The following is a 21,700-nucleotide window of genomic DNA, read 5'->3' as shown; positions in this document are numbered from 1 at the left end:
TTTTTATTGCTTTCTTCCTTAAATTTGTTAACTTGCCAATTAGCAGTTTTCCCTTTTAAATTAGGTGTTATTTTCATCTTAGGTTTCATTTTTCGCCAGGGATAAAACGTTTCAATTTAGTGCTATTTAACGTTTATAAACCAATAGAAACGACAACCGAAAATTGCAAAGGTGAAAAAAAGAAATAATTTTAGTTTATTTTAAAACATTGCAAGATACGTGAGCCGATAAGACTTGAGATTCAAGAAAAACAAACAAAAGCACAATTTCTCGTTTGCCCAGAGTAAAAATTGGTTCAATGATCCCCAGAGCTGAAAATCATTGTTTACTCGACTTGACTTGATTTTGACATGTGAAAGTTTCATTTAGACAAATCCCTCAGGTGATAGCAAACCGACGGATTTCGGACAACAAGAGATATGTATTTAGCATAAATCTGTTATTTCAAGATTTTCTCCTCATAATAGTTATACGTATTTTTATTTAGTTAAAACTAAACACATTTGCCTTGGCTTGTTTGTGCACTGGGAATTTTGGAGAAAATCAAGAAAGAAATGAAGCTGTCTTTGGTCGTTTTTCTTGCGACTGTGTTTCATGAAGGAATAGCAGGTATGTTGTGAGACACACTCTTTCTTTTAGGATACACGACAACAAAATGTAGCAACCTTACTTTACCCTGTTTAAGTCTCCACAAAGAACTGATCTTTTGCAGTCGTTTGCCTTGCTAAGGCAGTGAACTGAAAGTGGACTTAGTTAAATTTGGCTTCTCCATCACACAGTAAAATCTACGACAATGTTCTCTTGGTGTACTTTTGAAGCCCTATTGAGGGATTTTGGGATACGAGATATATAGGTAAAAAGTTAATGTGATACAGGATATTTGGGGAAAACGTAAATGGGATATGGGATCTAAGATCAGATAAAACGGGATATCGAATAGGAAAATCAATTATTTTTGCTCCTGGTACATTAATGGCTACGGGAAATTCAGACCAAAAATTAACGGGACGTGGGATACTCAGAAGCCCCTAATGGGGCCTCTTTATTACCTTAAATTTTGTGCAAGACAGCATAAAAGTCTAACTGAATCAACCATGCGGTATTTGAAATTAAGAACATAGGTTCGGAAAGATCCTGTTTTTATCTAAGGTCAGGAATTTACCGAGTAATGTATTGACTGCAGGCTGGGTTAATCAGAGACGTATCCTTCACCTAGCTGTACTGCACCTATTTTACGAAATAATTTTTTCAAGAAGAGCGCGAAGCAAGTTATAAAACCGAACCCAAGCTTGACAGGAGAAAAGGAATTCTGTAAATGACTTAGACAAGCCAAAAAAAATGAATCGATGCTACATAATTTTCATGTGGCGTTTCAAAAAAAAGAAAATATTTGAACTTTTTCCAGGTGCAAAACTGGTGCAAACAAAAAAGTGACAGGCCGGCTTTCTTCGCCTTATTTCCAGCGACATATTGATGACATATCAATCGATATTATCAGTGATAACTGCACTATTGCTACTAAAATTGTTAGAGATTAAAAGAAACATCTTTCTCCTATACTACGCATGATTTTTAGAATCTGAAAACCTTGACAAAATTTCAAAACGTGACTATAATGGTTTGAATGAAAGCTTGGTTGAATCTTATCATTCCCAAGCCTTTCGCTTCGATGCAAGAAAGGATTACTTTCAGACCTTTTTTTCCATATTCAATATAATTAAAAGTTTATTCAATTCATTGCAAATTTTGGGCCTGTCCAAGTCATTTTTGGCGGGATGAGAGAGGCGGAAGTCTAGCTTAGTATTGTTGATAGAAGATACAAAGCATGTCAAAAACAATTGGCGAGGAAAGTACTCTGCGTCCAAAAAGCGAGGTGTGTATAAGGGTGCCTGAGTAAACGGAACCCACACTAAAAAAAAATACAAAGTAACAAAGGCTTTAAGAAAGAAATTGTTTTGTTCCTTATTAAATTGATTTTTAAAATAAATCGGACATTTCGAAAAAGGGAGGAGTTTCATTTCACGTGAGTTTTTTCTAGGCGGGAAGCGCATATTTATGGAAGTTTACAGCATCTGGAGGATTTTATCTTCGAGAGCTTTACATGGTATCTTCCATCCATAAATATTTTACGAGAAATCTCGTTAACAAAAAAAAATTTGCAACGAATTCAGAGGCAGATTAAAGACAACGTCCTTCCATTTACCGGTTCTTCACGTTAGTACAAGCCTGTAGTTACAGCGCGTACATCGAATAGATGTCATTTTGGTGGGAAAATTGTAGTCTTCATTTCTCTATAAGGCTACCGAAACTTCATTCTTTCATATCAGGATGCATCGTAAATGGGCTTGGCACCACGAAGGGCTTCGCGGTCGTAATCATATTTCCGCGAACTTGCGTTTAGATTTCAGATTTTTTTCAGATTTCAGATTTTCGTTAGTTGCACTATATACAAATCTTTCAGTGTTAGTGCTCGATGGAAATTGATTGCCATCCATTCCGTATATACTGGATGAAGAGTAAGAGATTTAATCCCTTTTATTGAAAACTGGATCATTGGGTAATGCAATTCGAGAGATTTCATTGGCTTCGCCATCATGGGTTATGAGCCATTATACCATGATCTACAAATATGGTAAGCGTATGCGTGATTTTTCTTTTCTTTTTTTTTTCTTTTTTTTTTTTTTTTTGGGGGGGGGGGGTTACTTTAGTCTAGTTTTCTATATTTTGGGGGCGTTCTTAATAAAACAGTTATTCCACTCGCGCTTGCTGGAAATGAGATGATTACAGCCAGCTCGGCCCTATGCGCCTCGTTGGCTATCTACCATCTCATATCCGACTCGCGCTCGTGGAATAATTGTTAAATGCAGGCCATATTCCCAAGGTAATCTCCCTCAAGCTTTTCTTAGATCACTCTGGGTTTCGTGAATCCTACAAGAGTCTAGAAATAGCCGATGTGACGTGGATTTAGCTAAGGTGAACACGCCCGAGCGGCCTTACTGGCCCATTCATCCTCCGCGAAAACATCCACGCAACGCGCGTGTTAAAAGTATCCTCAGAAGAACTGGGTGCCTTGCCCAAAAATAACTCGAGAAAAAGGCCTGTACAGGAGATTGACTCTGTTATGTCCCATCCTCTCTTTTGCGTTCTATTTTATTACGCGATTTTTCAAAAGCCTTGTAGTAGAAAAAATTGGAAAAAAAATTCAAGAATAAGGTGAGTAAGCTCGTACTCTTACAATCACGAAATGGAAAACATTCTTGAGGATCTGAGGTGAGTCAATGTGTTGCTCACAAGGTGTAAAAGAAAAGTTTTCTATTCTTTGTACGTTTTTCACTGACACATTTTGATCAAGCATCGAACCTGCCCTTGCAATCATTATCTGATGTTAAGGTTTATACTGAACATTGATCGTAAACCTTTTTTTTTTCTCAGACTTTCTGGTGGACCAAGAGGCTTTCTTTCAGTCATTGAAACAGTTTGAGAAAGACCGCCAAGAAGCTACTACTGGGCCAGGTAAAGGTAAGTTACCGTAAGACGTAGAAAATTAGTTAAAGTACTGGAACGGGAAATTCGCGTCGAAGAACATTTTAAGTATCACGCAAAATTCGAAAGAATTCAAGCCAGCAAACGTTTAACTAGCTCTACACGGTTCGCAGTTTTAATTCAAAATTGATGAAAACGCTTTCAAAGAGGAGCGTAAGTTAGGAAGAGGGCGCTTATTAGATGGAGGACGCTAAATCAAATAATTGGAATAATTGGACCGCATGCAACACCGTAATTACGTTTTTCGTAGCGTCAGACTTTCATTTTAGATTTTAGACTCGCATTTTTGATTCTCCTTCCCTCCTTTAATTAGTGCTATCAATGCTCCCCCATCTTCCCGTCCCAAGCTTTCCCTAGGCTACGAAGGTAATAAATTGTTTCTTTATAAGCAACCACCGTGCACGCTCGAATGGAACAAAAATACAGTTTCTGCAATCAGGTTACCCGGGTCGTTATACTCTTGGCGTAGTCGGCTAGGCACCGTTACAGAGCGTTTGCACTCACGTGGCCAGCAGCCCTGCAAATTTATTGGAACAAAAGAAAGTGTTTACCTCGCACAGGTTTGGTTTGGGACACTAAAATGACCCCGTTTCATTCCTCTGAGAAACCAATATGACAGCCGTGACGTTATGTGAAAAGGCTCTATATGACAGAACAGTCAATGAAGAGAAGGAATATTCCGACTGGGTTTTACCGCTGATGGTACCCTTAAAAAGAAAAACCTTAAATCTTATCTATAGTGGCCATGCACTTAGCTGTACAAGCACTAAGCTTAGCTGGTTTACAGGCATGCCACTGAAACAAAGAAAACAAATATTTCAAATAAATGTAACATAAAGCGTGATTGAGAATTTGAGGATATATATGGGTTACTTTTGGGATTCTTGATGTTGCCTTCCTGAAATATGCGTAGGGAAATTAATTGGAATCTCTTGCTTATTTCTGGGAGAATTTTGTTTCCACTAAATGTCATGCGAAGTGTCATTTTAAAATCTTTGTTAACTGACTTTTAGCCAAAACCCATTAAGAATGTGTTTTTTTAAAGGTTTTTGTGTTTGTATAGGACTACCGTGGCCCTCTCAGGCTCGGTTCACAAAATTTCAACGACAGAAAATTCTTCAATCAAGATTTCTAATACGTACCTCAAGTCAGTTCAGTAACATAACCATGCAACTAGGTTTTTACTAATTTTTTGGTTTGGTAAGAAAAGGAAACACAAAAACATTTCAGTCATTTCGTTACACTATACACTGATTTCCCTGCCTGATATGCAATACTGATTCTTACTATATGGCTAGCCCCGTGAGCGGGTAAGATGAACTAAATCCTGCGCTGTGATTGGCTACCCGAGCAGGCAAGATGACGTTATCGTGCCCGCTAGGGACTACCTGCTGTGTCCCGCAAGAAAAATTCCCCGAAAGCCATAAAATAAATCCTTTATAGACCAAGCTTGTTCGTTCAAGATAGCTGGATATTGGCCTCGTTCTGCTTTTTTGCGTGCTTAAGGACCGAGAAGTCCAAGTCCATAAACAAGCCAAAAAAAAAGAACATGGCCAAATATCCAGCCATCTTCACCTCACGCTTGGTCAATAACCCATATATGTGGATTACAAATTTACTTCACGTGAATATACTGGACATATTTAGCTACATTAAAAAACAAGTTGGATTTAATTTCCTACATTCTTATATGCTGTCTTTTGAATGCCCACCAGCCTAAAATAAAAAATAAAATAAAATAAAATGAGACGTTCTCCTTTCCTGCACTATAGCGTTGTAATTTCCAGATGGTTGGCCCAAGTTCTGCACAATCTTGTTTTCAAGCTTCGTCCAGTAGAAAATATCAGTTTTGTTTCATTTTTGCGCCGGGTATTCAACTCAATGCCAGGAGGACTTACATTACAACAGCCTGTCAAATTATTACAGAACACTTCAGTATTACATTTTTCTTTTATTGGCAACATGAAGTATGGTCATTCCGTAAGTACAATTTTCAGTACGCGAGTGGCCACAATTAAGGCGGCGTACACACTACGCCAGAGTAATTTGAAAAGAAAGCTTTATTTCTAAGGCTAGGCCTACCCTCCACACTAATCCGTCACGAAAACGGAGCTTTTCGAGAACGCTCTTCAAACCGGGGGAATTTGAAAACGCCGGTTTTTCGTTTTCCTGAGCACGGAAAACATTTTGAAAACGGGGCTTTTCGAAAACGATGTAGTCACGTCGACAATCCTGTGAATTCCCTGACCGAGTTTTCCTTAAGCACAAATTTAAAATGATCGGTAATTGTTGCGTTTTTACATTCCTCCGGCGTAGTGTGGACGGAAAACATTTGATGCGTTTACAGAGTGAAACCTCCGTGGAGTGGATGGGGCCTAAAAAATAAATAAATGCCGCACTTTTTAAATTTCGCCCAGATTAAACATGCAGCAAAAAAATGAAAAAAAGATGATGAAAGAACAACAGCTCTGAACGCCTGTTCCGAGAATTATTTTTCCTCAGTTCAAGATGCTATAATTACATCCAATACCTTGATCACAACAGAGGCCATATATTAGTGCAGCCAAGTTATTAACTACCGCGAATTGCAAATTCATTACCTTATTAGTATCGTTCATTTGATGCGTTTACAGAGTGAAACCTCCGTTTTCAAATTCCTCCGGCGTAGAGTGGATGGGGCCTAAAAAATAAATGCCGCACTTTTTAAATTTCGCCCAGATTAAACATGCTGCAAAAAAATGAAAAAAAGACGATGAAAGAACAACAGCTCTGAACGCCTGTTCCGAGAATTATTTTTCCTCAGTTCAAGATGCTATAATTACATCCAATACCTTGATCACAACAGAGGCCATATATTAGTGCAGCCAAGTTATTAACTACCGCGAATTGCAAACTGAATTCATTACCTTATTAGTATCGTCTTAAAAGTATACTTTTGCGCAAACAAGATTATAGTGCGCTTAAAAAGAAGTAGCCGGTAAACTTTAATAAATTATGACTTTTATGTATTAGCATAGGACGGAGAAGAACAAAATGGGTGCGGTAACGTTCTTTAATATCAAACCAACTGGTACGAAAAATAGAAGAAAAATACAGTGGGGCTCCGCCTTACGAACTCCCCGTTAATCCAGCCGGCTCGGCTTTTCGAATTCTTGGTCGAAGAAAAACCCTTCGTCGGTCACGTTCTTGTGTTAAAGAACCCCTAAAATACAAACACAATTTTTTGGCCCCAAGGTGGTATAAACAGGGCTATTTCTTTTGTACTTTGTTTCCGCCGTGTCAACTCGGTTAGGTTGTTACTCTTTGTAACCAAACTTGCCCGAAATATGCCAATTAAATAAGAAAACGGTTATCCGAAACTAGTATACTGTGCGCTTTTAAGGTTGATGTGAGAGATTTTTAAGGATAATATAAAAAGTCAAGCGCACATTCTTTTCTTAGTCGCGCAAAAAGAACAAAATCTATAGAGGGAAATAAAAATGCTCTATTTGTATGACAAGACAGCTTGAACAACATATAACACTTAACACTCCCTACTTTAATAAATGAATTTTCAACGTTAGAATGAGATAGTTAATTATCTTTAAGTATTAATGACAATATCAGTTCAAGTTCGACAAGAATGCCTTTTTTGCAGTGACGTTTTTCACATAATCTAAATCTTGAGGATTTTACGATAAAATTATAAAAAAATAAAATACTGCTGTTAAATTCATTGGGTACTTATTTTCCTGGTAGAAAGCTTGCTTTGTAGTCTAGTATTCGAGCCGGTACAACTCGTCGCTTTTCCTTCTTTGTAAGAAATAAAAGTTCTCGCTCCAAAGTCTTCTCAAACAAATGTTCCTTTCTTTTCTGCTTTTTGGAGCATTTAAAGTGTGAAAAGAGTTTCTATGTTTCTAAATGTAAGTTAGTTCTTAACCTGTGATAGTTTGTCCCAAATCAAAATTAATTCATTGTTTCTTTTCCGTCCCAAGTCGCTTGTCCTTGGTAAACTGATGTTTAAATAGAGTCAGAGGTTTTCGCTTCTATTACTGTTTATTCGTTCGCTTTAGTTAGACTTGAATGTTCATCCTTATTACAGCTTCGTGTCCCAGCAGCCTTGATCACTATCATATATGGTGATTTCCTCAGTTGTCTTGGTTGCTTCTGTCGTACAGTCCTTGTGCACTGACGTTGAGGACTCTGCCGGCCCATCCATCGCAAATTGAGGCTTATGATCCAATTTCTTCGCGTCTTGTACAATCTTTGGTACAACTTGATCGTACGTTTTCAATTCTATAAGTTCCTTTTTCTCTAAGGGGCTGCTGATAAACATCACCAGAGCGCGGCGAAATCTTTCCGTCCGAATATAATAGATAACTGAGTTAACTGCGCTTGTTAAAAGTAAGAAAAAGAACGCCGAGAAAATGAGCCAAAATTCTACCAGTTGAACCGGAGTCAGAAGCAGGATACTACGGGTTATATCGGGAAGGAAACAAATAGCGTAACACACGATGATATAGCGAACTGTTTTCAACGCTTTTAGATCCTGGAAACGTTTCATGTCTAACCCTTTCAGACCCTTCCTGAACGATACAGTTTTTTTAATCTCTCTCGAACTCAAATAGAACACAGCGCAAAACATTATCAAAAATGCTGGCAAAATGATTCTCGGAAACGGCAAAATTCCCCTGTCCTCGTATTGTGAAATGTACTTGGCAATAGGGGCGTCACCAATATCCTCGAAATCCGTGTGAAAAAAAATAATTCCCCCCACCAGAGAAACTCCTAAAAGCCACTTCAAGGCTATGATCCCAAAAAGCTTTTTTCTGCTTTTCCACGAAGTATATCGTAGACCGTAAGCGAGCACTAAGTAGCGATCTAAGAAAATAGTGGTGACGGAGAGAGCGTTTTGAAGCAGAAAGCCTCTACGAAGAAAAAAACAGACTATGGCGAGATACCTGCCTCTGAAAACGGGCGAGGGAAACAACTGATAGCAAATGAACAACGGGATGTTGATAACACCGTTGAAAAGATCAACCAGGGCCATTTCAACAACGAGAAAGTTAGCATAAGTGCGTAAGTTTTTATACTTGGCAACAAGCGCGCAGATAACCGAGTTACCTAATATCAAGACGACTAACAGTACTGCCAGAAGGGTTGTTTGAATGATCACCTCGTACTTTTCTGGTATGGTGCTGTAAAATGAGAAGTTAGGAAGCGACATTGCTGTTCCTTATAGCCTCTTTCGTTGTCAAGCGCTAGCTGCTGTCCCTCGGACGCCAGAGTAAAATGTAAATGATTATTACATTTTGCGTGATATTTATTTCAGAATAACATGTCCGGATAGGCTGGCCACGACTCTACCCTCCGCTTAAAGTGTGACGTCAAGAAACCTAACGTGAATCACGTGATTTCAGATGAATGGAGGCGGTCGGCGGCCTTCTGCTGATGCGACATTCATGAATTAGGAGGGGCATGCCGAAATTGATATTATTCAGTTTAGCTCGATACGTTTAATTTTATTCATCATCTCAAAAATTTAGGATTGCGAGGAGATCAAGGTAAACATTTGTGAAAAATTAGGCGTCCCTAATCTTTAGGGTTTGTTCAATCGAAAAAAGTGATAAAACATAAATTTATATAAAAGTCAAAGGTGTATTTTTGGTCATAACTTATCATTTGTCCAAATTTTATTTTAAATGGGATTTTCATGAAAAGTTAGCTCAAAATCTTTTCTTTCTTTTTAGAAAGGAAAGCCTAACGCGACAAACAAAAAATAAAAGGGGAGAAAAAAGCCGAAGATTTCCAAAGCAAATAAAAGATTAAAACTAATGTAAATGATGTATTGACTGTTGTAGTTCATAAAAAGTTATCTCAAAATCCTTTGTTTCTCGCTGAAAAGGAAGATCCAGAATGGCAGCAAAAACGAATTAAAATAGAAAAGGGGCAGAGAGAAGCCGAAGAGAACAGAATTAAAAAATATAAAGATCTCCGCTGAAAATACAAAAAGAAAGTTGATGTAAAAATAATCTATTCGCTATTCAGGTTCTTCTTACTTGTTCCCAGGTCCTCCAGTGCAAGAGGCAGAGGCGGTTGAAGACGAGTCGGCCTGGAACCAGTTTTCATTGACGAAGAGATCAATAACGACAGAGAAACGTGAGTAACGCCATAAATATTTTTGAAGTCTTGAAGTTTGGGGCAAAAATGTAAGACACCAGACACCTAAAATCCAGTTCAATCTAACTTAATTTCCTACCTAGATTTCTCTCTGTTTGACGCTGAAAAGTGAAATCTACCTCCAGCTTGGCGGTGAGAAATCTAGGTCACATCACATCTAACTAATTCAGTCAATAGACCATATTCGTATTCTCGGTACTGGACTGGAGCTAGCTTGTAACTGAGCCTAATGCGGGGAGTCTTTTCAAATGCAAATGACAATAATCTCTTTTCAATAATATTTCCCCGCATAAGCCTCCATCGTAAGCTGATCAAAATTTCCGGAATTTTGAGTAAATGGTAAACAACCATCACTCTCTTTCCCTTGTTCATCCTCTATTGCGGTGACATATCAAGACTCCTTTCTACAGGAAACACGATTCGTCTAAACTTCCCTGACAGTCTCCCCAGAGAGAATGGCACAGGCCGTGTGGAAGTTTATCACGACAACCAGTGGGGTACTGTGTGTGATAGATCCTGGGACGGCAAAGATGCGTTCGTCGTCTGCAATGAACTGGGACTAGTCAAAGCGATCCACGAGACCAAAAGGGCTAAATATGGTCAGGGAATAGGTCCAGTATGGCTCAATAACGTGCAGTGCACGGGAGGAGAGAGGTCGTTGCTAGACTGTCCCCACTCTGGATGGGGAAATGTGGGCAGTTGTGCGCATGGCAATGATGCTGGGGTCAAGTGTTTGCAAACAGGTAAGAAAATAGGAGCGCAATGCATACATAGAGAATATTAGATACTCTAGATCCTTAGCAAAACAGCCCTCTCTTTTCTCCGTTACATCCGTTAAGGCTCCCGTAACATGAAAGTCTTACTATCTTTTTCTGGCGGATTCTGAAGGCACCAATTTACTCAATTTGTGTGGTGTGCTGGGAAACACAGCTCTTGCTCTTCCAATGCCACTAAAGAGTTCGCACTTAATAAATCTCTTTCATAGTGTCGCGACTTAACCTGACCCCTTCCAAAAAAAAAAAGGACACGATTATCTGAACTGATGCCGATTGATTTCCATAAAACAACTAACATGATCTTGCTAATTATCTATTCTGCGTACTAAATGCTTTATACCATTTCCCAGGCCTCCCACGCTTGATTGAGGTTGGCTGCTACAAAGACAGCGAATCAAACCGAGCTCTGCGAACTTTGTACGCGTTCTTGCGACTGGAAATCGATTGGTACAACCTGCGAAGCATGATAACGAAGTGCGCGGAAAGAGCCTGGAGTCGAGGATTCCGGTAAATGTGGTTTGAGTAGAGATTACATTTTATACCATGCCATAGAAAATACAGCCAATAAGAATACAGGAGAGCCGTTCTGTATTCGACGGCATTACATTCAACCTTCCCATCATGCACCGCGCAGATGTTCCATGGATTGTGTTGGCCACTGTATTTCTATGGCGTGGTATAAAACAGTTATGTAACGCTCTCTCATGGTATACCATGAAATATCCCACTTGTCATTTGTATTTTCTAAGGTACGCTCATGTGTATAGCCAGAGAATTCAAGTGATTCGTGGGATATTCCAAGGTAAACCACTCGAAAGCATTTCATAACAAGTATAAAGTCGCAGCAATCGTAGCTGCCTCAAGGAAATCCATGTACGCCACGATACTTCGTGATACGGACACTAGTCTACCAGATCAGACGAAACATCACCAACCCGTTTCCTAGTGTTTGCTGAAAAACTAGTTTTCTCCAAAACGTTTTGCTTACGTAATTTCGGCCTGGTTGTAATCTGTTGCAATCATGTTTGCCTGAGCCGCAATTTGTCATTACCCACATCTGGATAGATCGTTCTTTGCTCAAGCTAAACTAAAACGCGACATTACTTTGTTGTTGTTGCCGACCACTAACCTTGTTTGAATTTATTTTGCATAGAACCTTGCGATGACCTAGAATTACATCCAGGAAGGAAAAAAAATCACTTTTTGCTCTTACCCCCCGGGGATAATGGGCGGGATATTCTTCCATTCCACTCGGTCACGTGCAACCACTGCTGCCTCGCTCCACGACGTAAAACACAAGGCTATCCTCAGCCTCGTTCTCACGCTCTCTCTCCTTTGCCTCCCCCTCAGGGCCTGGGAACGATATTGAGCTGTTCTTTCTCTGCGGTTCTGCACTAGGTCTCTCTCGGTCCACCAGACAGAAAACTGCGATGAGCTTCGGCAGTATTGGTCACTTAGCCCAAAGTAGACTTTGAGATTAATTTTATTAATCTATAATTGTGACACAGATTGATTTCGATCTCCATCTGTTGCAGATACTTCGGAATCCAATTCTATGGAGAATGCTGGAGTGACGAGGAAGCAGAGACTCGATACGCTATGCACGGGGAGGTGGATGCATCAAACACTGAACAGAACTGCCTTGAAGGTCGGTAATCAGACGACCGTTGCACTTCAAAATCTGTCGAGAGGCCAAATCGAACTCCTTAGTTTGAGAGCTATCCACCAGGGCCTTCGACGCTTGTCAGATTCAGGGCTTTGAAACGAAGTTCACAACACTAAGATAAACATACACACCGCGTCTGATGAAAAAAGAAACGAGCAATAAAACCTCGCAGACCGAGATCAGTAAACTAAGTAAGACGGTTTAAAGATGATTTCCAGTCCGTACTGCGTAGTCTCGGCGCCATTATGTTTATTATGACTCGATGGAATGCGTATCAATGTTATTCGTTACGAACCACATACCTTATCTTTGAGGCCTTTCAAATTATTTTTCCAACAGCTTCATTGATTTTTACAGCTGCGAAGTTGTTTCATAAAGTGATATGAGAAAGAACGAAGCATAAAGCTTCGCATCTATAATGGCGGTTGACATGAAACTTTGAATTTACTTCATGTAACCAGTTGCTAAATTTTTACATTTTGTGATGTCTTACATGAAACAAAACAAAAAACGTAAACAAACTCTCGAAAGTGCGTAGTACGGACTGGATATCATCTTTAACCTGAGTCTTTTCCCTTTTAGCGTCTTTGTTTCTTTCTCGCTGTTAATGTTTCTCACTCGGTTTTCGTTTTTCTAGCCGTCCGCTTTGAAATGAATTTCAGCTTTCTTGATACTTGCAACTAATCGTATCTTTAAGGAACGCATCGGTACGTGGCATTTCAAGCGAGTTTGGTCCAGCCATGGTTTGTATTTTGGCGAGGTGTGGTTTTTGCCAAAATACCCACAGCTAACCATGGCGAGACTAAACGAGTCTGATAGCATGCCACCGAAGCGTACCAAAAAGGTACGGTTACCTTTTTATCGTACTCAGATTAGTCTAAGTGACCGTGATATCACAGCTATATTTTGTTCAGTGACTTGGTATCGCAGGATGTCAGACCTGGGTTGTTCGAAAGGTGGACAAAACTATCCACCGTATAAATCACTATCCAGGGGATAGCGTGTTTTTTTTTGTTTTTTTTTTTGTTAACACTCATCCACTGGATAGCCATTTATCCGGTGGATAGCAATTATCCAGCCTTCGAACAACTGGGGCCAGAATAGTAGGCACCGCTTCTGATTGGCTAATTACGAGTTTAGGTACGGTAAAGTCTGAAAACAGTACTTAAAATTCAAGGTGGCAATAACAACGAAAATCTAGAAAACTGAAATAAAATAAGAAAAAATCGTATTGATATTCGAACTGTTTGACTGCTAATTTCCTCTCTCGGTAAGGCACCGGTATGCACTGGGCTAATTTTGTTTACAAATTCGCACCATGGGCGGATCTGGGATGCTGGAGGGATAACAAACTTGACCGAGCTATGTCTCAGCTGCTCGTCAACCTGCGATTCCAGATTGACTGGTTTAACATCGGTAAAACCGGTAAGTGTTGAATCTACCTTGTAGTGATGCAAGCGCACCAATGCAACTTTGGGACCATAAAACATGTCAACTTCAAGACTTGTCCGCTCATGAGGGTTAAAAATACGATTATTTATCTAGAACTGTAAATGGTGTTTGTATGTGGCTGGTACCATTACTAAGTGTCCGCTAATAATAATAGTTTAACCCTCTCATTTCAGTTCCTTTTCCGTCCTCGCGTTAAAATTTTATTGTAGACATACGCATTCACTGGGCGTTTCACTGTGGAAAGTAAAACAGTCTTTTACAACTGTACCTGTTCAAACTACTTCCCAGTAGACTGTGGCACCCACGAATGTTTTCCCGCGTTCAGAGTAACGTTTTTGATGCCGCGAGTTAGTTTCAAACCAATCAGTGTTTCAAATGTACCACGTGATTGGTTCGAAACGAACTCGCGGTATCAAAAACGTTTCTCTTATGGCGGCAAAAAAAAAATTGTCGGTGCCGCGGTCTACTGGAAAGAGTAGTATGGAATTGGCGATGAAACGTGTCTGGAATCAGACATCCAGTGTAAACAATATTTACAAAAACGTTGTGTTCACTCTAAACATGTCTCAGAGCAAGTGTGAACGCAACGTAACACGGACTTAGACATCAGTCTAGAACTGTTGAAGCACTAGAAAAGAAATACCCTCTCGATATCTTTCAGTTGACTTGTGCTATCAGGCCGCAAAGAAGGCCGGCAAGAAGTACTTTGCCGTGCAGTTTTATGGCGAATGCTGGGTAGATAAAGATGACTCGACTTACATGAAGCACGGACCGAGCACGGCTTGTTGGAGCGGTGTCGGAAAAGGAAGCACGAACTATGTGTACAAAGTGGAGTGGTAACTAGGTGAGTCCAACGACCTGACATTGAAACTTTCAGATACATTTTTGGGTGTCAAAAACGTAATGGATTTACATGTGAAAATTGGGTTTTTGAGGTTTTATAGTAATTGAGGCATTTTAGAGGGGATTTAAACTTTAGGTGTTTTGAGAACAGTTTCAAAACGTCAAGCGATTTTAACTGAGGGGTGAGAAAAGTTGAGATATTTCGAGGAGGTTAAAAAACAGTTTTAGTATTTTGAGGGACAAATATTTATCCCATGAATACTCGGAGAGCAGCTATAACACAACTCTGTCTCTTTGATTTCCGAAAACGAGAGCACCCTTAGCCTGTTGTCTTGGGCGAGAAGAGAAGGGAGCATGCGTATATGAGCGGACAATGAAAGACAGAAAATTTCAGAAAGCGCCTAGTTTTGTATTGAAATCATGGCCGACACTACAAAAGTATTTACTCAAGAGAAAATTGTGTCAATATGTATTAGCTCTCCCTTCATGCATGGTGTCCAAAGCATGATAGTTTGAAAATATTATTTACAATCTTATAACAGATGTTTTTTATTTTTTTCTACGCAGATCACTGAATCCTTTGATAATCTTTGCAGGATCTGTTTTTTTCTTGAAGTATTTGTTGGACACTTTAGTGACAGAGAATTGCTAGTCCTGAAAGTTTGCTGTATCTGTGTATCTGTGTAATAAGAAATAAAGCAAAGCTGAAAAAAGTCGATATCCTTAAACCTGTTTTCACCAAGGTAAATAGTTTTTTTGTTTTGTTTGTGTTTGTGTTTGTGTTTTTTTTTTCTCTATAAAAGAGGTATAAAGCTTGCTTGGGACTTGCTTGCGTCCAGATAAAGTAGTGAGCCACGCGCTCGCAACGGGGACATTCCTGTTCTTAATTTTCCGTATTTGAGCAATAGAGCACTTTTTTCGTGTTTACATAGCCTCATCTAAACACGAAGGAGGTTCGGAGGTTGTGCTCTATAGCTTTTATAAAATATTTCTCAGAAATAAGCGCGAATGGGGTACTCCCTTATATGGGCTACCGTCTATAGGTACGTGCGGCTCTAAAGGGTGGTATGATTTTTCAGCCGTTTTGGTCATAAATAGGGTATGGTTTTTGCACTCAATTCTTGAATTGGGTGTGTTTTTTAGAAGAGGCTACTTTTCTTTTTCATCATTATCGATAAGACCATAGACAAAAGCCCCTCAAAAATTATGTTTATGGCAACTATGTCAGCCGCAACGGTCATAAATAGGATATCGAATTTTGGGTCAGGTCATAAATAGGGTAGGGAAATTCGCAGTTTTTGGTCATAAACAGGGTAACATATTTGGGAAGCGGGCCGCACACCCCCACCAAATTTTTCTGGGAGTACCCCCCGGGGGGTCCTGCGCCAGGATTACTCGAAGTTACAGTATTATGGTACCGTACATACGGCACGTGTACCATGTTGCAATCAAGATTTGTATCACTAACAAACAAAACATGAACAATTGCAATATATGAATGATGCAGGAGCAAGTAAATGATATGAGTACAAAGTTTTATAAATATATTTTATGAACTTTTAGGGTTAGGGAAAAATTTAAAAATAAACGCCGGGACCTCGATCAAACGCCGGAGCCCAGATTAAACGCACCCGGAGTTTATTTTAAAATCGGCAGTTTGGACCCGGCGTTTTATCGAGGCCGGCGTTTAATCGAGGAAATACGTTACTCTAATCAAAACACACCTATCGACCAATAAAATCTAAATTGTTTTAAAAATTATGGTAAAAGATTAGTAAAGTGTATCTACAGTGTCCCAGTACAAGGTGACCTTCCTTGGTGACAAGATGTGACTAAGTTATTCCTTGTCGTAACCATTTGTTGCTAATGGCAAAATTTTAACGATTAGATATTTAGCATGTTACGCCTTGCAAGAATCTATTATTTGTTTCAGAGCAATTAAGCAAGTCTAATTTGCGTAGAGATTACTGAGGTAGGTGACCCCGTGATCAAAGAGTGTGATAAAGCGGGATCACGTTTCACGAAGTACAAAACGGTCTCTTGGCGTTTTATCCAGATCTCAATCTTTGATAAAGCGGGATCACGTTTCACGGTAACACGGTCACTTCGCGTTTTACCCAATTTACGATCTTTGACGCAATAGCAGATGACGTCTACAGAAGAATAGTTCCCAAAAAATGTTTCTCGTTTTTCGATTGCGTTAAATCGCGGATCATGTTTTACGGTGGAGGAAACAGGCAATGATTGCATCAACCTCGTTCCCAGAGTCTCTCATCTTACCGCCCCCAGGTTCCTGGGAACGAGGTTGTGATTGCATTATTGCACTTGTCCGATTCCAACCCTTCACAATTCACGACCTTAAGAAGCTACAAGTAACCAACTTTTTGAAATTTTCAACCAGCTGGTTTAGTTAGTAGGAACGGATGAACCAAGAAAAACTGCCTCAACATTTTAGTAGTTTATTAACGATTTCCATGGCACCCCTTTAATTAACAAATCATTTAAATTGCTTTGAAAGTCAACTTTGCAAAACCGGTAAATCACGCCTTTTCTAGAGTAATGAAACATTAAGGGCGGTCAAGATATAAAAACGACAAGAGAGTTTTTTTGTGGTGTAAAAAAATATCACCCGCTGTCATTGAAAAGTAAATTCGAAAAAGTAATGAGTTTCTTGAGAAAGAAAAACGATCAGAAACGTCAAAGAGATTTCAATACACACCAAGAGCAAGGATTACCCTCATTAAGAATTGGAAGATTGAAATTTGATGGACATTAAAAATTACTGAGGCTCGCTTTTAGCCCCCGCAACCAAACCCAATTTTTTTAATATGATAAAAGTAGTGAAACATTTTTAAGTGTCTGGAATCCTGAGACAGGTATGTATCGTAGGCTAAAATAGTTTGAACAAGCGTGAAGCGACATCCTGCTTTGGAGCAGCTTTATTTGTTCAGAGAACAACTTTCAGTCAAAGTGTTGTTTGATTTCAAAGAAATCGCAAACACGTTCGGCAGAACTTTTATTAAATACGCTGTCTTTGCAGGTTTGGTATCTTAGGGACGCATATATTTAAGTTATTAATTATCGCATGGACATTTATATCATAAAATTTCAAAAAAAATTCACTGATAAATTATTGAAAATTGACATTAATTAAAAAGGGAAACTTCATATACCACGCGAGTCTTCTAAACATTGCATGAAAATCTGCTCTCTTCATTGTATATAATGAATTGGGTTTGGAAGAGTGCAAAATTTATGACCGTATATCTTACCAATGAAGGAAATGACAAATGAAATTAATCTTCCTAGTGAAAAGGTTATCAACTTGTCCTGATATCGATGTTTCCATGGAAACAAAATGTTAATTTCTCATGAATGTTTACAGCACACATGAGGGAAAAAGATAAACTTACAAAAGCAAGTAATTTCGTGAATTATCCCTTGCATACATTACAGCGAGTCTTAGCGCAAAAAAATGTTAAGTTCATGGGAGAGGCGATGAAATAAATGTTTAGGTTTGTATGTGATAATAAAACCTTTGAAAACCACCGTAATAACCGCAAAAAAAAAATATGCCTCAAGTTTCAAGGAACATTTTGCAACAAAATCATTATGGTGCATTAGATGAGAACATACAAGCTGTAATGCCACACACCTTCTGTTAATTTAATTTTTCTTTCTTTTTTGCGAGTGTGTTTTTGCGGCACCCGACATAGGCCTCTTTTCAAAAGGGAGCTCATTGCAAGTCAAATTTTGAATGTGTTAACTGGTAAGGATCAAGTTACGGCAGGTCTCACAAGCTACAAAGACGCATCACCTTGGTTCCATTAGGGGCGTCAACGCTGTTTTCGTCTTTCGTGTGTCCCCGGGTGCTTGTGATCTCTCCATCGACACTATTACTTCTCTCGATAGCGCTTTCGTTACGGAAGGTAGTGCTCACACCGAAAGTAGTGCGAAAACTGGCGGTCCAAAACTGGGCAACAGCGTCGCCAAGATTGCTGTGAAGCTGACCGCATTTGCATGGAAGAACGCGCAAAATCTTGTGCCTAAAATCGCGGTTGGAACTCGAGTAAATGACAGGGTTTAACGCGGAGTTTCCGTAATGGAGCAGTTTTATTGCTAGAGTCACTATCGGTGGCACGTAGAATGTGACAAACTGCACCAGGATGTTCATCACAAAAAACGGCGTCCAACACACGATAAACGCGCCCATCACAATCGCCAGAGTCTTGGCCGCTTTTATCTCACGCTTGAAGTAGAACGCTTGCCGCATCGGTTGAATACGACGCGCTTGGTGAAGAGCCGCTAGAAAGATGCGAGAATACGAGTAAATCATCACCGAGAGAGGAAGGAGGAAGGAAACCACGAAAACCAGGGTTGGGTAGTAGATCCCTCCGTGTAGATTGATGGTGGCAATGAATGTTGAGTACAACCACAGGCAAATTAATGCGATTATTGCGCGGGTTTTGGTGATAATTTGAGAATACCTCAAGGGCGAAGTAATAGCTATGTATCGATCGCAGCTGATGGCACACAAGTTCATGATTGAAGCGGTGGAAAACAGAATGTCCAAGCATTTCCAAAACGCCATGAGAATAGGATCGCAAGTCGACCAGTTGTTAATGCACTCCGAGTTCTGAATCACGAGCCAGATCGGAATGGAGACAGACGCTACTAGGATATCAGTTATCGCCAACGAGACGATGAAAACGTTTGTGACACACCTGAGGTTGGTTGAATGATAAAATGCGAAGCAAACTAGCGTGTTGCCCAATAATGCCAACACCATCACAATAGCAAGAGCCATGGTAGAAACAACTACAGTCGTAGTGGTAAATGTCAGCGACTGCTTGGTCGAATTGCTGGCGGTTGTGGCTTCCGCAACAGCGAGGAATATTATTGCCACCGAGTAAATCGTCCGTCCGCTTGTCCAAAGCATGCTGTTGTATATATCGCCAGACTTTTGCTCTTCAGTCCAAATCAGGCCAGTAAACGCCAACTTAGCACTGTCTCTCACTAAGTCTAATTTTCAATAGGTGTGTTTTTTTTTTTCCTCGGCTTTCTTGCAAAAGGTGTACTGTTTAGCTCTCTCTGTCGTAGTGAGGCGATGACCGTCAAGGATCAGGAAATTATCTTGCGCTTTGAAACCAAGAGACAAAACTAATGATCGAATTGTCTAAAGTCCCTCCGATATCTTTCGCTGCCCACACTTTAATCCCAAAATTAATCGCCAAACATCGAAATATTGAAAACGGATATGTCAGCTCTGAAGCAATCAGTCGAGATTAAACTTTAAATACTCGAGCCGATGCCGAACAACTTACTGGGTGAAAGAAAAATCCGATTAGTGGTGTAGTAAATGCGATTTTCATACCAAATCCTCTGAGTTCTTGTAATCAAAATAACCTACCTTTGTTTGATGTAAATACTTGCCTTCATCCAGTTGTTTATTTTTGTAATTTTTTGTTTATCTAAAATCTATCCCAAGCAATTCATATTTCCCAAAATTAGACATATATTGCTCTAGAATTTGAAATAGACGGGGCTTAATAAAGGAACATGAAATCTTTGCTGACAAAAGCAAATGGAAACACAGACATTAAGTAAAAAAGGTATCCCCTTTCAAGTAATTCACTAAACACTTTTTCGCGCGATTTCCTGCATAAGCTGAGAAAAAAACTTTCCGATAATCATGATATTATTAGTCTCAGAAATTGAATTATCTCGCCTTGAAATCTTGATAATTTATCATTTAATTTTCTGTAATTACACGTATTTTGGTTGTTTTTTTACTATTTTCCCTGTGTTTGCTTGCGAAGTCGTGCCAAGTCAGTTGTCATAGAAACCTGCAGCATATCGAATTAAGGCTCAGCTGAGGAAACAAGCACTAAATTAAAATTTTTATCCCGCTGTATGCAACTCGAAAAACAAACTGAAAGTTTTGTTTTGAACGATGGGCATTCACAATATTGTTACAGCTTGTTGGTCGGATAAAGAAGAAATTTATGAGCATTGTAAATTTAATCTCATTATCCATCAATTCTGTGCGCCGATTACGTTGAAGTGGAAAGCTAGGAAAAGACTGACACTTTCTCACAAGGATAAATTAATTGTTTGCTCTGGACAGGAAGAGATTTTTCCGTCAGGATATTGAATAGATGCGAAAACGCAATTTGCTCAAGATATTCCAAATACAGTAGAAGACAGTATGCTAATGTACGAGACTCAGGGCAGATGCATTTTCACTGTCTCTTCTTCGGTTACGCATTTTTGCAAAATTGATGAGTACCTTGTGCGTTTGTAGAGATACTTCCCTGAATAGTTCCAGTAGCCTGATAGGTCGGACGATCCGAGTCTAGGATTGGCTAGCTACGAACTCGGGCTTTCTGACAAATTAGGCTATTTCGAAGGTGCCCAAAGACCCTCTAAACTCTTCCGAAGACTTCCGAAGAGCCTGGCCTGCAAGTATCCTCTTAGTTAGTCATCTTTACCGTCTCAGCCCGTGTTTTCACGAGAGATGCTTACCTTGGTTTTGTTTTAACTTTACTGAAGTGAAATTTTTAATGATGTAAACCCAGTAGCAACCCTCGGTAAATGGCGACAAAATCGATCAAAAGTAAGCCAACCTAGATTGGTCGACAGTTGAACGCCTCATCAGGCATGGTTTAGCTCAGTAATCGAAGGTAACCGAGGAAAAGCAGACGTTGTCGCAATATATATTTTTGCGGATTACTCCTAATGTAAATAGGTTTGAAGTCAACGGGCAAAAAAGCTAAATAAACTCATGTTTAGGCAAAGAAATCCCGGACTGCTGTTTCCCGTTCATCGTCAAGTGCCGTAAGCGTTTCCTTTCTGTTAGAAGGTCAGTAGCTTAGTAGCAGTGTACAGGCAGGTACAACTAGAAGAAGGCGTACCACAAATAGACAGAAAAAATTCATAATTGAGGGCTATGGAGAAGAAAAGCAAATGTTAGAATTTAAAGCGGCCCCGAATAAGAAGTACCCATAAACATTTACGTAGCCCAGGTTCCGTGGCAGATGCCGTTTCAGGTTTTTTGCGGGAAGTGGCTCAGCTAGATATCAATTTTTTTCCCACTGTTCATCTACAAAGCTTTACATTTAAGGAGAGTTTGGCTCGACATCACCACAAGCAAACTGACAACGACCTCCGTTTGGCATTGGAGTAAAGTCAAATTTTATAATTTTCCAATAGTTTTTGAGCAACATTGCAGCACTTGCTTTCCGAGAAAACCTCAAACAGT

The 21,700-nt window shown here is 39.5% G+C and overlaps 2 protein-coding genes across 3 annotated transcripts; one reads left to right on the top strand and one right to left on the bottom strand.

Moving 5' to 3' along the window:
- The first annotated feature begins 410 nt into the window (after positions 1–410).
- LOC145492750 (galectin-3-binding protein A-like) lies at positions 411–15,145 on the top strand. Of its 2 annotated transcripts, none has more exons than XM_081472139.1 (9): positions 411–609; positions 3,433–3,513; positions 9,592–9,681; positions 10,113–10,445; positions 10,829–10,985; positions 12,014–12,126; positions 13,420–13,569; positions 14,258–14,440; positions 15,007–15,145. In XM_081472139.1, exons 1-8 carry the CDS (start codon positions 555–557, stop codon positions 14,434–14,436), a joined length of 1,158 nt encoding a protein of 385 aa, XP_081328265.1. In that variant the 5' UTR covers positions 411–554; the 3' UTR covers positions 14,437–14,440; positions 15,007–15,145. The 2 variants fall into 2 exon arrangements, with proteins under 2 accessions (XP_081328265.1, XP_081328264.1); XM_081472138.1 differs by having other exon boundaries at positions 412–609; positions 3,433–3,519; positions 15,007–15,143.
- A 2,204-nt stretch (positions 15,146–17,349) lies between these two features.
- On the bottom strand, positions 17,350–19,736 carry LOC145492751 (histamine H2 receptor-like). The gene has a single exon (XM_081472140.1). It carries the CDS (start codon positions 19,376–19,378, stop codon positions 18,233–18,235), a length of 1,146 nt encoding a protein of 381 aa, XP_081328266.1. The 5' UTR covers positions 19,379–19,736; the 3' UTR covers positions 17,350–18,232.
- Positions 19,737–21,700: the final 1,964 nt, after the last annotated feature.

The sequence above is a fragment of the Orbicella franksi genome, chromosome 7 (assembly GCF_964199315.1).
Source record: "Orbicella franksi chromosome 7, jaOrbFran1.1, whole genome shotgun sequence".
NCBI classification, from domain to species: domain Eukaryota; kingdom Metazoa; phylum Cnidaria; class Anthozoa; order Scleractinia; family Merulinidae; genus Orbicella; species Orbicella franksi.
This window is presented reverse-complemented; position numbering and strand designations above follow the sequence as displayed.